Genomic DNA, 15,216 nt, shown 5'->3' with positions numbered 1-15,216 from the left:
TGGGTGCACGAATGGCAAAACGTCATTTTTTCGGATCAATCCAGGTCCTGTTTACAGCATCATGATGGTCGCATCCGTGTTTGGCAACGTCACGGTGAACGCACATTGTAAGCCTGTATTCGTCATCGCCATACTGGCGTATCACCTGGCGTGATGGTATGGGGTGCCATTGGTTACACGTCTCGGTCACCTCTTGTTCGCATTTTGACGGCACTTTGAACAGTGAACGTTACATTTCAGATGTGTTACGATCCGTGGCTCTACCCTTCATTCGATCTCTGCGAAACCCTACATTTCAGCAGGATAATGCACGACCGCATGTTGCAGATCATGTACGGGCCTTTCTGGATACAGAAAATGTTCGAATGCTGCCCTGGCCAGCACATTCTCCAGATCTCTCACCAACTGAAAACGTCTGGTCAATAGTGGCCGAGCAACTGGCTCGTCACATACGCCAGTCACTACTCTTGATGAAATGTGGTATCGTGTTGAAGCTGCATGGGCAGCTGTACCTGTACACGCCATCCGAGCTCTGTTTGACTCAATGCCCAGGCGTATCAAGGCCGTTATTACGGCCAGAGGTGGTTGTGCTTGGGTACTGATTTCTCAGGATCTATGTACCCAAATTGCGTGAAAATGTAATCATATGTCAGTTCTAGTATAGTATATTTGTCCAGTGAATACCCGTTTATCATCTGCATTTCTTCTTGGTGTAGCAATTTTAATGGCCAGTAGTGTATTTCCCACTGCGGGCGCTTCTACGGTTCGATTTGTAGAGTAGTACCTGCGTACCACATGAAATTCTTACATGAAATTTCCAAAATATCTCTTTGGTTACGTCTGGTTAAGTTGTACTTGCAGTGATTGTTGTGGAATGCTGCGAACCATTCGTAGTATTGCACGGATACACCAGCGCACCCAGGATTCAACTCGACATCGGGTTGATGCGATTCTCGGTGCTTACAGAAACAATTTTGAATATTTCATGTACGACTGAGTTTGACGTGGTATGCTAGTACTTTTTGTACCTGTGTGTTTCCAGTGACTAATGTACTATGAAGAGTTGTAGAAAATGGGTTCTAATAAGGGAACAAAGCGTTTCTGGACTCGCATCCATGTAACATTTTTTTCTTTTTTTTTCCTTATTTGACCGTATATTTTTGTTACACCCTGTACAGTGAGGAGGCAGATATCACCACTGTAAAACTTTTTTATTTTTTTTATTTTTTTTTTTACTTTTCAGTTTATATCTACATCTGTATTGCGCAAGCCACTTCATGTTGTGTGGCAGAATGTACTTTATATATTAGTGACACTTCCCTCTTTTCCTGTTCCAGTTGAGTATGTTTCGCGGGGAGAAAGATTGCTCGCAAGCAACAGTATCGATTCGGGACCCTCATTTTATCTTTATGGTCTTTTCGCGAGATGTACAAAGCAGGAATAATATTGGCTGATTCTTCTAAGAACCTACGTTTCCAGAGTTTTAACGGTACACCATATCGAGATGTAGAACACCTCTCTTTTGCAGCTATGGCACTGGAGTTGACTGAGCATCTCCGTGACACGATGAACTTTACTAAATGAGCCTATAACGAGACGCACTGCTCTTCTTTGGATCTTACAACAGTTGTGTCATCAGTCAGGCAGCCACTGATGATGGTGCAATTGTGTTGCATGGGGTATAAAAAGAAAAGAAAAAGTAAGTAATAAAATAATAGAACTAACAAAATCCTTACAACCTCTAAGGATGTCTCCAGTATTAGGGAACGAAACGTTACGCACAGAAACATTACTTAGACAGCGGCATCACGGCATATAACTAAAATCAGCGAGGATAAAAGTAACTAAATAATTTTGCAAAGGCAGATGTCTGTCAAAAAAGGTTTTCAATGGTATATTCGCTCAGGTCTGCCTTCCTCGAAGGGTATCTAATGATGTAGAAGAAATATAAATACATAAGAAAACTAAATAAAATGAATAACGAAGAAGAAATCTGTAATATTTGAAATAGGTATTCGCAAATGGTTCAAATGGCTCTAAGCACTATGGGACTTAACATCTGAGGTCATTAGTCCCCTAGACTTAGAACTACTTAAACCTAACTAACCTAACGACATCACACACATCCATGTCCGAGGCAGGATTCGAACCTGCGATCGTAGCGGTAGCGCGATTCCAGACTGAAGCGCCTAGAACCGCTCGGCCATAGGTATGCAGGTTTCAAATATTCGACCCATGGATATCATTGGTACGTACTCGATCTGCTACTCAGAAGATAGCGCCGCGGAAAAGCAGGCCATGTCCTCCGACAGGCGAAGCAACAGGTTACAGGAATTGGTGAGAAAACTGACAGAGCCGCAGCATTTGCCGCGACCTTAGAACAGGACAACGGTAGGAGCACCTGCGTGCAGTCGTCATAGCGTTCGTGATGACTGCGCGTGGTCGGCTCGTACTATTAATAGCAAGAACGGGCCTGCCGGCGCGCCGCGGCTTCGCTAGGGCAGTGCACAGACACCGCCCGTGACGTCACGGGCGGCGCGCCGCAGCGCCTCTGGTGGGCCCGGCAGCAGCTTCAAGAAACGTCAGTTCAAGTTCAGGCGGCGTCTGCGCCGGTCACAGCCGAGCGACCGGCATGCGCCTCGTCCCGACTTAGCTGCTACTCATTCGTAACGACGACTCCACCGAAAGCGCGCACCATGAGCCTCGCGATCGAGAAGCACGACAACGCGTTCAAAGGCCTCAACAGTGCCTTGCTGTTGGCATGTGAGGCCGAACCAGAAGCATATAACAACAACGACTCGCTGGACTCCGGCATCGCTGGAATCAAAGACCCGCACAGCTACAGCGGCCGCAACAATGATGCAGAGGCGCCCGTCGCGGAGTACATTGTCGACCCCACCACTCGTACGACTTATCTAAAGGGCAAATTCCTCGGAAAGGTAAGATTTTTTTCTTTTTGTGATTATTAAGAGCCTTTGGTTTTCGTGGCCCTGCGCCTTACCCGAAATATTATCTCAGACACTCCGCGTGAATTTGGCATTGGCATTTATATAGTGGAATACGGGAAATGTAGAGTAAGACGGCCGGCCCTTTGGGTTCCTTTGACAGTTGTCGTGTGTTACACCTGTTAAGCGGAGAAGCGGCAACAGGGCTGCTGGCAGGGTGGCTGTCTGGCTCCGTTGCCAGCTGCAGGGAAGACAAAGGAAGCGGCATGACGCCCCATACGAAACGTCAGAGCGGTGGCGGCCGCATCCTGTCCTACCGGGCGCTTTTTGTCACTAACACAACCTTTGTCCTTTGGGTCGGCCACCTGAGGACCTGGGCCGTGGGAATTTATGTAGCTGCCGGCTGCGGCAGACGCACTGTGTGTGCTAACCAGCCAGTCTGTTATACACAGCTTTACCTTAAAAAGATGGTCTGCTGCCAATCCCAAATTCTTAACTACGTTTTACATGATGCAGTGACCAGTTGATGAGCAGTCCGTAGTTTGTATACATATAGGCTCTCAGACGTTTAAGATGTGCCTGGTTACGGATAATTTTCATAGTGAACATATCACAGTTGCGTAATTCACCCTCATCTGCAGAAGAAAATATTGCTATAATTTTATAAAGGTATCGGTAATGAGTTTTGTAAATAGTTGTAATCTGCACGCTCTGTAAGTTTATTTTAACTATGCGTGCAAGAATATGTAACCTATGATACTTTGAAATATGCATTTTTGTAAAACATTTACATTGTGGAATAACACAACTGTTGTTCATCTCGCATCGCTATTTCATCGGTAAAACTCGGAGGGCTAAGGATAACACGCGGGTCAGGTAGATAAAAATGAAGCATGGAGCCCCACCAGAAAACGTGCATGCTTTGATGCTATCCTACATGCAAATAAAACATAATTTAGCCGAATTTTTGTAATCGTAAATTAGTATTCCCACGAGGTGCAGTAAGATCGACAACTATTACATGTGTATCTCAACTGGTGGCATATTTAATGTTATTGTTTCAGTACTCAGGATTTTGTCAGTGCTTTAAATAAAAGGTAAGTCAAAACTTCTGCAACCCAAAAGCTGTACAGGGGAGGAACTGGCGTTGTTACAACGGCAATACAGAATGTATACTTCCCTTGAAAATCATTCTAAAAGTAATGGAAAACGCAGTTGTACCCAATGACTCTGAAACAAAGAGCAATTCGTTGGGTCAAGTTTTTCAGTTATGCTCGAAGTAGTTTGATGTGCGACTGCCGAGCTACCGCTGCCAAGTTCAAAGGACGCCAGCCATTTAAACACCGCTGCAACCAGCTTACCGATACGGAACACGGCACAGCGCTCAGTATTTTAATTCTATCGTCGAATGTAAATGATTTCTTGGTGAAACTTCGATATGATACTGAACTGATGATCCTTGAATTTTTTTCAGCGTTTTCACGGTAGGCTTCCAGCGGAGAAAGTTGTTGTGGTATTTTTTCCAAAGAATAACAGTTTGATGCCGCTCTCTACGCTGTAGTCCTAAATTATGCAAATCTTTTCACATGTCCAGAATTCCTACAGAAAGCATTTATTTGAAAGTGCTTACCATAAGAAAGCCTTGGCCTTCCGCTAAAATTTTTACCCCTACACTTGCTAACGTTATCAAATTCTCTTCCTACATGCCTGAGAATTTTAAATCCACCGAACCCTCCTTATATAGTCAATTCGTGCCATAAATTTTTCTCCCCGATTTGGTTCAGCATCACTTCATTATCAGATCTACCCATTTAACTTAAGTGGTCTCCTTTAGTATCACTCTTCGAAGTCTATTTTCTTCTTTCTATAACGTTTATCGTCCATGTTTTATTTCCGTATAAGGGTAAAAGCAATATGCGATGTGACTTTATGCGTGACGCTATAACCACAACAGGCGAGTGTTAGCTCTGTTAAGTACAATTAAGACATTTCGTTGGTATTGGAAGGTATATTTTTTTCCAAAATGTTTCACCGATAAAAAAGCGTCTTTGGGCTGTCTTCGTCCTTTATTGCCTGGTGAAGTGAAGCAGCTGTAATTGACACGGCTAATTTGAAACTCACAGGGAAATCGGAGTTAGTTTAGATCGCATATTGAAATGTTCCTAAACTGCTCCATATGTGTGCAAGTGTTATGCATATGTCAAAAATCACGTATTAAGTATAAAAACTCGGCTCCCAAGTCCCACCCCGTTATCTCTTGGTTGTGTTGAGAGACGGATCTGTGCGGAACACATTTGGGTTATGAGGTAACGAAACCTATGAAACTGAATTCGAAATAAGGGTCGTCGTCACAGCGTCTGTAGCGTAGCCCTATATCGACGTTCAGTTCATTTAATGTACACTCTGTTATGAAAGCGGCAACTGAAAAGTGAATACAGAAAGTTTGTTGAATTCGTTATGGATGAGTATTTTGGTGCATACAAGGTACATTCATAGTACACACATTACGAATAATGTAACGACGGCACTATGGAACTTGCGCCAAAATCTCTCTGTAAGAATACGAAGAAGACACGAACACGCCAAATAGTGAGATCAGAAACGCAGAAATTGTTTTCATACTGACTAACCTGTCTTGTTAGAGCCAGTGCTCTGGGTGCCGCACACACTGCTGTTCAGCTCTGTTCATGTCACTGTGCACCTCTGTCAGTAGTGCTGGATTCAGTTCGAGTGAGCTCATTCAAGGACATGGGCAGTCGCTGCCAGTGCGCATTGATTTAAATGGGAAAGTTGAAAATTTGTGCTAGCCCGGGATTCGAACGCTGGTCTCCTCAATTGGCAGATGCATTGATCACTGCGCCACCCGGACACAACGGTCATTACAAATGCATGGACTACCCTAGCACGTCTCCCGTCAGACCCAAATTCTCAACACCCACACATCACTGATGTAGTGCCCATTGCCCATTATCATCATTACTCGCGGCATTTCGCCGGTTCCCATAAAAGTTCGAGCCCGGTATGCATCTGCACTGAAGAGATAAATTGGTCGTCCTCGCCGTAATTATGGATGTGGTGTTTGTTCTTTCGTACGGACATGTCCGAAAGAACAAATATAACATATATGAAATGGATCGTCCTGCTAGGACGGTGAGACACTCGATATGGAACCCTTGCTTTTTGTGGACAACTGTGCCATCTCAGTGTACCTGGGTTGTCGGCTAAAAAGCTTTAAGGGCCCTACACACGCACCGACCGACCGACAGATTGGACGTGTGAGGCGTTTTGACCGACCGACCGACCGACGAATTTTTGTTAGCGGGATATTGGGCGGATAGTACCACACGACAGGCAACACTCCCACCCCCAACCGCCCACACTTCACCCAACAAATTGTCATGTGTAGCGTCGTCATTTGTCTTTCCAACCGCCCGACAAAAGTTCGCCTTTTGTCGCTGCGCACGGGACTAAATGCTGTTCTACAGACTGCGAGGCGGACGAAACTCTGGCAGTGTTTCCGAAGAAATTAAAAACTAGAGATGTTCGTGGGACCCGTCGTGCGAGGAGTGTAGAAATAGTGATGAAAGAAATGAAGCATTTGTTACATTTTTAACGAATCCGTAATGGCTTGTGTAGCGCATAGCGTAAAAGGTGTGTATTTTGTGAATAAAAATCCGCCTGCCGTATGTATTTAGGTTTATAGGTTTTATTTCCGATACTTGTCAGAAATGAGAACTAAAAACCGAAATGCAACCAAATTAGATCTGAGATTTTATTTCAAACACGTATCGGAAGTAAAACCTAAAAACGGAAATATAGTCAATGGACGTTATTCATAAAATACACTTGCCTCATCGTTGTAAGTGTTGAAGTCCAGCCTATATCCAAGCCTTCTGCTATGACAAAGTGCGCGAGTTTTTTCAGTACTAACAGTTGCTGAATGCTTCATTGCTTACATATCCGTTGTATCTATTAAATGATGTGCGTAGTCACGATTTCTAGTAGTCTTCTCATTTGAAATAAGTTTCTCAAATTTACAGGGACATCTTTTATTTGTTTTCCTTTACCACGATGTATTTCCTCAGGCAACTATAAATCACATTGCAGGTGTCAGGAATAATTTTAGATAATTTCGGGGATACAGCAGCACTAAATATGAGGTCCTATAAACTTCTGCGAATGGCTAGAAAACGTAATGCAGCTAACAGCCTCACCCTGCAGCTGAAAGCCTCTCTCATGACTATTCTTTTTCGTTAGGAATTGTTTGATGATCAGCAGCTCCGAAATGCAGGTTCCATCCATTCCTAGATAATTACGGAAATCATCAGTTCCCAGCTCCCTAACAGAGGGTGGGTGAACTTCTGTCTTTGCGTTAGCCACTTCTTTGTCCACAGCTTCCTCTCCACTTTTTTTCCTTCTAAAGCAGCCAAGTTAAGCCCCAATTTTTCTTTGTGTAAAACCAAACGGGATCTCGTAAAACATAAATTAAATGAAGTTAAGATAAACAAAACAGGACGGTGCCGTATTCGCATAGTGCAGTCGGTCAGGACGTGTGTAGGCTGCCACGAATTAGGTCGTTCCTTCGGTCCGCCGATAAATTTGTACATATGTAGTGGCCTGTACTCTGACTAAATTTCCCTCTCACCTTTGCGAACAACCCACTTCCGCTTGTTGCAGAATGTTAGGTCAGAGTGTTCGAATAAAAAGACAGTATCTGCTGCAGGCATTTACTTTAAAATTTGCGCGTTTCGCGGTAGGAGGCGATCTTCAGTATGTGCAGAAATTCTGGAGATGCTCCACTACAGGGAAACGCGTCAATTTTAAAGTAAATACCTTCAATAGACACTGTTTTCTGGTTTGAAAATTGGATATGTTCCTGGACCAGGCCGGAAATTGAATGGAGAAATATATTTAGGCCCCAATAAGTTTTACTATACACATCATACAGTGGCTGGAGATGGACTTCACATTATTGATAACTTTATCTAATTACTGCAATACAAAATGGTGAGCTTGTCTTCGTAGGAAATGTTTTCCAGCGTCCAGTATTTGCGTTAGAGGGCTGAGAATTCTTATTTTGAACCTCATATCCAGTATTCGTGTCCATCGTTAAATCGCCATTCCTGCAGTAGCAGAAGTCCGACGGAACCTAAAATACTACCATGACGGCGTCTTTAACAGAATCGATGTGACGCCATGAAGTTTACCAGCTGCCAAAGTAGTGTCGACTGCGTATTTAGCTCATGGGCAGGGGAACATCACTTGCATAAAAAGTTCGATAAAGCCAAACTTTCTGCTAAATGGTTTGTGCAGATTTCCCCGCAGCTAGTAAGATATCAAAGCGCCTTATAACTTCAGCGCCAGGGAACATTTACAGTTTTCCAATTAACTCCTCTATTATTATGCATCAGTAGCCCACCACACCCGCTAGGTGAACCTCGATTATTGATTGGGATAGAACATATGGTGCAGTTTTAATGAGGAGCTTGACGAATCTACAATAAAAGGCGATGACTAAAAATTTCTCAAATGATGTTGGAATGATGTTTACTGAATCAGTGTTTTCAAGGGATTGACTGTTCCTGTGCAAGTTTTTCCGTCATCTGATCACGAGTAGAACTGATATTCCAGTAGCAAGAGACTTGCTACGATATAGGCTAACTTGCCGACAATGTATCAGTAAAGTTATACATTTCTTGAATCTCTACTAAAGTAGAAGGCTCTTTATGTCCGAAATTGATCGTGTATAATACATTATCAGCAGTCCATATTGATACATTATGCAACCAGTCGCTTTTAGAGTTTTATCAGTATTTTGTCCCATTAATTTATTTTCGAGCAGGCTCATCAGATGGTGTCACAGGAGCATGCATCTCTCTCTCACACACACACACACACACACACACACACACACACACAGTATTTAGGTGCCCTTTACCACCAATCCACACCTAGGTCGTATGTAAACGTTCCATCAGGCGCGCAAACTTCACCAATAGGGCTCATTTTAGTACCAGATTCAGTATTAATCTGCATCTAGGGCGTGTTTCTGTGTGCGCAAGGTGAGCTGGGAGAGGTGACTACAGAGCCAGCGGTTGCGCCTTGCTGAGTAATCGCGGCCAGCTGTTACGCGGCTTCCTTCCGGCGCCTGACTCACGTTACACGGGATATACTGCAGCCGCTACCAACTGCTTTCTCATTTCTCAGATGGTCAAATGCATCATTTTCTAGGTTTTTAATATAAAGGTCTCACATTCTATGGCATTTCATTCCCACTACCCCACGTAAAAAGCTTCTCGGGGTGTTTCAGCACGACAAAATCAGTGGAAATGATCGAAAGAGTACGCAGACAAGAAAATTCATTTATTACTATCTTCATGATGTAAACAAGGTTTGAGCGTTAATAACTTATAATACCACAGCGCGTTTCGATGCTTCGCTACACATCAACTGCATGTGTAGAACGACGTGGTTAGCCTTAGTGTAGAGCACAGACGCCTTTACACTTCTGCAGGTCAACTGCAAAAACCTGTTTAGCACTACGTAATTCTACAGCTGAAGACTGTGTGAATCATGGAAATGCATGGCACAATAAACGAGTGACTACTACAGAAAACTTTTTTTTGTTTGTGTGTCGCAGTCCAGACGATGAACTTCGTGGACAAATACTTTGATATCTTAGTGCAGATTCACTACATGAACATTGCGTTCTTAAAGTCAACTACAAAAACTTACAGAAAAATCCGAAGTATATGTGAAATGTGTACGCAACTGTGAACAATATGACATCCTGGACAGTATACGACAGCTAAACAATATTTCATCGCAATACGCGCGTGAGGCAAGATGTATAAAAAATAGTAATCGAAGAGTTTTAGAAAATGAAAGTGGAACGCGTCTGCCCCAAACAGCTATTTAGACGCAGAGACGGAGTATATACATCAACAAGATGCCAATAACTAATCCCGCAACAAAGAAACGACGGAAACTACAAAACGAAGAATATACTCCTTCTGGAGATGTCAACGTACACGCTTGTATACAGAGAGCAAAAATTACTCATTGGAAGTGTGGTTCAATCCATTTTTGCAATATACAGACATTTTTTAGGTTTGTTTCCATCAGGAATTGCGTGGTCCACGACCGTATTAATGAGATTCAAGATGTGAGAAAGGGCAGCATCGGTTATAAATTTTTAATCAGTTTATCGCAGATTTCAGCTACTGTGTAGCTATCTTGAGGGCAATTAAATCGAAGTCTTGATGACTCATCGTAATTAAAATCGCACATGGTACCACATTGACACTGCAGATAACAAACACTTAAACTTGAATATAATTGCGCTGAAGATAGCGACGTAGTAGCTAACATCCGTCTGCAATAAACAGATTAAAACTTTACGTCCGATGCTGCCTTTTCTCCTATCTTGGACACAAACATCTGTAGCAAAATTTAATTCTGGTCAGATTTTCGGTAGAAACTGGTCGTCAGAGGATGGCAACTCGGTTATGCTATCATGACATGTGCGACAAGTGTCTTCATTCAATACCGTGTAATCTGAGCTCGAATGTGTTTCATGTAAATGTGTGAACCAACTAACCATATATATGATGTTACGTGATGCGCATGGTTGAGTAGTACCTGCATAACAGAACCATAAAATATGTTTTGTAGGATAAGAAGTAGGATACGGGCAGACATGGTGTTTTTTCAATTATGGTTTTTTCCATCTTAAACCACCAGATGCGTTTCGTTTTTATTTACAAAGCATCTCCTGCGGTCTTACTGAAATATAGTATACATAAGATTCTAAATTTTGCTGTTTGTAGATTAAAAACAGGTTTTCGTCATAAATTTGGTGTACAATTTACGTACCGTGTTTTTCCTCCCTTTTACATGTTTTGAAGCCCACTCATGAGTAACAGATACTACCGAGCGGGATAGCGCAGTGGTTAGCACACTGGACTCGCATTCGAGAGGACAACGGTCAAACACGTGTCCGGCCATCCTGATTTAGGTTTCCGTGACTTCCCTAAATCGCTTATGGCAATTGCAGGGATGGTTGGAAGGTTCCTACGAAAGGGCACCGCCGCTTTCTTTCTCTGTCCTTCGCTAATCCGAGATTGCGATCCGCCTGTAATGACCTCGTTGTCGATGGGACGTTAAACACTAATCTCCTCCCTCTTTCCTCCTCGTAAGAGCTGCTGAGGAAGACAGCCGTGCAACCGTACACACTAGTGTTTCTCACCTCAGATTACGTCAGTATGGAGAACCAAAGTGCCATTTGCCCCAAGCGATTTAAGGAAATCACGGAAAACCCAAGTCTGAATGGCTGGTCGGGGTTTTGAAACATCGTCATTCCGAATGAGAGTCCAGTGTGCTAGCCAATGCACCACATCGCTCTGTAAGAAGTGAATCTATGCTGACAATGGACTGCAAAAAATCATGGGGCTGAGCGCATCGTAGAGCTGGGTGAATGCATTAAGGGAAAATGTGGAGTAATAAAAATTATTGCACTCTCATTTATGCGTTAACGTAAATAATAGCGTTTTGTAAGATCTACTACGATTGCTATACAGGGTGAGTCTGGAGGAAAGGTACATACTTTGAGGGTTGATAGTATTAGTGATTCTGAATATAGTTCAAATGGCTCTAAGCACCATGGAACTTAACATCTGAGGTCATGAGTCCCCTAGACTTAGACCTACTTAAACCTAACTAACCTAAGCACATCACACACATCCATGCCCGAGGCAGGATTCCAACCTGCGACCGTAACAGGTGCGCGGCTCAGGATTGAAGCGCCTAGAACCGCTCGGTCACAGCGGCCGGCGATTCTGAATAAAAAAGAACTTCATATGGACATATGCCATATTGCGAATGGTTTCTGAGATGGAACTCATTTAGTATCACTTCTAGGCATTCTTCTTTAACAATTGTAAGCCCGTACATAGCAATAAAAACGTGTCGCAGTACAAAATTAAACTGCATTAAATTTTCTACAAAAAATGTTCCTATTCATTTTTTCTCTAGTATTAATATTTTGCACGAAGAGTGCGCGAGATATTGAAAATGTCGTGTGACGCGCATGCGTTGTAGTGTAGGTAGGTTTTGTAGGCCAATTTGAGGTAGTTTCCAGATTTAATAGACAAGTGTCCTGTATCAAACTGTTCGTCTTAGCATCCTCTACACAACTGTGGTACATTGTGTACGACGACGACGTTTGAGTAATGCTGAAAATAAGTGTAAATTAAATATGTTCTATCTCGGAAACCATTCGGAATAGGGCATATGTCCATATGGCGTTTCTATTTCAGAACCACCAATACTATCACCCCCTCAAAGCATGTACCTTTGCTCCTGACAGACCCTGTATAACGATTAAGAAGCAGTGCAACATACAGCGCAGACTAAAATTATCAAATAATACAGTCTTCCAGAAGCCAAATCTCCACCTCGAGTAGTGTCTACCCATAGGTAGCGTTGTTTTATCTTTTTGAATAAAAATACAAATACTAGTGGGAAATGTAATCGGTATTGCCGAATTGCTATTCGTCGACCTACATTTTATACCGAAAATATAACGGAAATGAAATTTAATTATAGGTAGGTGGTTTTAGTAGGGTAGTATATCGATAATGTTTATGAGGTATTAAATTTTTAAATAACATCGTAGCTTAAGTTTACTTGTCCGTTAGTATTCTTTTGTTCCTTAATTGGTGCTTTGGGTTAGGCACCACAACGAATGAAACTTCGTAGCAGATTAAAACTGTGTTCCGGACCGAGACTGGAACCCGGAACCTTGTATTTGCTCGGAGCGGACGTCCCATGATGCTATGACGCTTGTTAAAATGCATCTTCGGTCCATTAACTCTTTTTTATTTTTTTTATTATTACAGAGGGCAGCTTATCCTCTGACCGAACACGCTGAGCTAACGTGCCGGCATGAGCTACGCAAGCACGAGTCATGCCCTGTCCTCACAGCTTTATTTCAGACAGTACCTCGTCTCCTACTTTCCAAACTTCTCAGAAGCTCTCCCGCGAGAAGGTAGGAGACGAGGAACTGGCAGAAGTAAAGCTAAAGCTGTGAGGACGGGGCTCGAATCGTGCTTGGGTAGCTCAGACGGTAGAACACTTGCCCGCGAAAGGCAGAGGTCCCGAGATCGAGTATGGGTCCGACACACAGTTTTAATCTGCCAGAAAGGTATCAGCGCACACTCCGCTGCAGAGTGGAAATCTCATTCTGGACCACAACGGTTGCCCGTTTTAGTTATTTTGGCCCGAAACACAACCACAGCAAGCAAATCCGCCATCTTGTTTACAAGGAATACGCCACGTCTGCGCCTACTCGTGTATCAGTGGTATAGTCTAGGAACGTTGTGCGGTATAGTAACATAACACGATTTACTTATTAAATGGTCACAGTTACGAACGTGGACACCTCTTTTGTATTCTGTCTGAAGGCTCAAAGCACGTCTTGGCCTAAAAAAGCTATATATCAAGCAGCTGCTTGAAGTACTTCAATTCACAGCCTCGGGGCTTATTTAATGGAAAGGTTCAAACTACAATATTTTTTCATAAGGAGATTATCAATCATAAATATCCACAAATGTAAATCTGTAGCGCAAAATCCTTGCCACCACCGACACAGGCTGAAAGAATCGCACGGTAGCCAAGAAACAACCTAGTGGCAGCACCGGGAAGTGATAAAACTCCGATCCCTACCCTCAACGTCTTCCCAAAGCTACACATCACATTATCATCGTATGACTGTTACGTTAATGCTTAGGAACAGATGTAAAATTGTACACAAACCCCAAAAAGTTTTGCATCACCTCGGTTCCGAGAGTTCCGGAACCTGTACAGAATATTGGAATAGAGATCAACTATCGTTTCCGCCCTTTTTATTGCTCATGAAAACCATACATTGCATGTTGTACCATCATACAACGAGACATTCAGAGGTGGTCGTCCATATTGTTCTCACACCGGTACCTCAAATACCCAGTATCACGTCCTCTTGCATTGATGCATGCCTGTATTCGTCGTGGCATGCTATTCACAAGTTCATCAAGTCACTGTTGGTCCAGAGTGTCCCACTCCTCAACGGCGATTCGGCGTAAATCCCGAAGAGTGGTTGGTGGGTTACGTCGTCCGTAAACAGCCCTTTTCAATCTATCTCAGGTATGTGCGACAGGGTTGATGCCTGGAGAACATGCTGACCACTCTAGTCGAGCGATGTCGTTATCCTGAAGGAAGTCATTCACAAGATGTGTACGACGGGGGCGCGAATTGTCATCCATGAAGACGACTGCCTCGCCAATATGCTGCCGATATCGTTGCACTATCGGTCACGTATTGTACAGCGGTTACGGCACCTTCCATGACAACCAGCGGCGTACGTCGGACCACATAATGCCACCCCAAAACAGCAGGGAACCTCCACCTTGCAGCACTCGCTGGACAGTGTGTCTAAGGCGTTCAGCCTGACTGGGTTGCCTCCAAACACGTCTCGTCGTTGAAGGAATATGAGACACTCATCGGTGAAGAGAACGTGATGCCAATCTTGAGCGGTCCATTCGCCATGTTGTTGGGGCCCATCTGTACCGCGCTGCATGGTGTCGTGGTTGCAAAGATGGACCTCGCCGTGGACGTCGGGAGTGAAGTTGCGCATCATGCAACCTATTGCGCACAATTTGAGTCGTAACAAGACGTCCTGTGGTTGCACGAAAAGCATAACTGAACATAGTGACGTTGCTGTCAGGGTTCTTCCGAGCCATAATCAGTAGGTAGCGGTGATCCACTGCAATAGTAGCGCTTGGGCGGCCTGAGTGAGGCATGTCATCGAGGGTTCCTGTCTCTCTGTATCTCCTCCATGTCCGAACAATGTCGCTTTGGTTCACTCGGAGGCGCCTGGATACTTCCCTTGTTGAGAGCCCTTCCTGGCACAAAGTAACAATGCGGACGCGATCGAACCGCGGTTTTGACCGTCTAGGCATGGTTGAACTACAGACAACACGAGCCGTGTACCTCCTTCCTGGTGGAATGACTGGAACTGATCGGATGTCGGACCCCATCCGTCTAATAGGCGCTGCTCGTGCATGGTTGTTTATATCTTTGGGTGGGTTTAGTGACATCTCTGAACAGTCAAAATGACTCTCTCTGTAATACAGTATCGACAGTCAACATCTATCTTCCCGAGTTGTGGGAACCGGGCTGATGCAAAACTTGTTTGATGTGTGTATATGCTACATTCGCAGTGACGTATTGA

General features: G+C 43.7%; 1 protein-coding gene across 1 annotated transcript in view; it reads left to right on the top strand.

The window, feature by feature from the left end:
• Positions 1–2,235: 2,235 nt before the first annotated feature.
• The window catches only part of LOC126471206 (serine/threonine-protein kinase PLK1-like), a 259,036-nt gene continuing 246,055 nt past the window's right edge, over positions 2,236–15,216 (top strand). The window contains exons 1-2 of the mRNA XM_050099320.1: positions 2,236–2,337; positions 2,463–2,939. Coding sequence (XP_049955277.1) covers positions 2,236–2,337; positions 2,463–2,939 — 579 coding nt within the window. The remainder of the gene's footprint in view (positions 2,338–2,462; positions 2,940–15,216) is intronic.

The sequence above is a fragment of the Schistocerca serialis genome, chromosome 3 (assembly GCF_023864345.2).
Source record: "Schistocerca serialis cubense isolate TAMUIC-IGC-003099 chromosome 3, iqSchSeri2.2, whole genome shotgun sequence".
Classification (NCBI taxonomy): domain Eukaryota; kingdom Metazoa; phylum Arthropoda; class Insecta; order Orthoptera; family Acrididae; genus Schistocerca; species Schistocerca serialis.
This window is presented reverse-complemented; position numbering and strand designations above follow the sequence as displayed.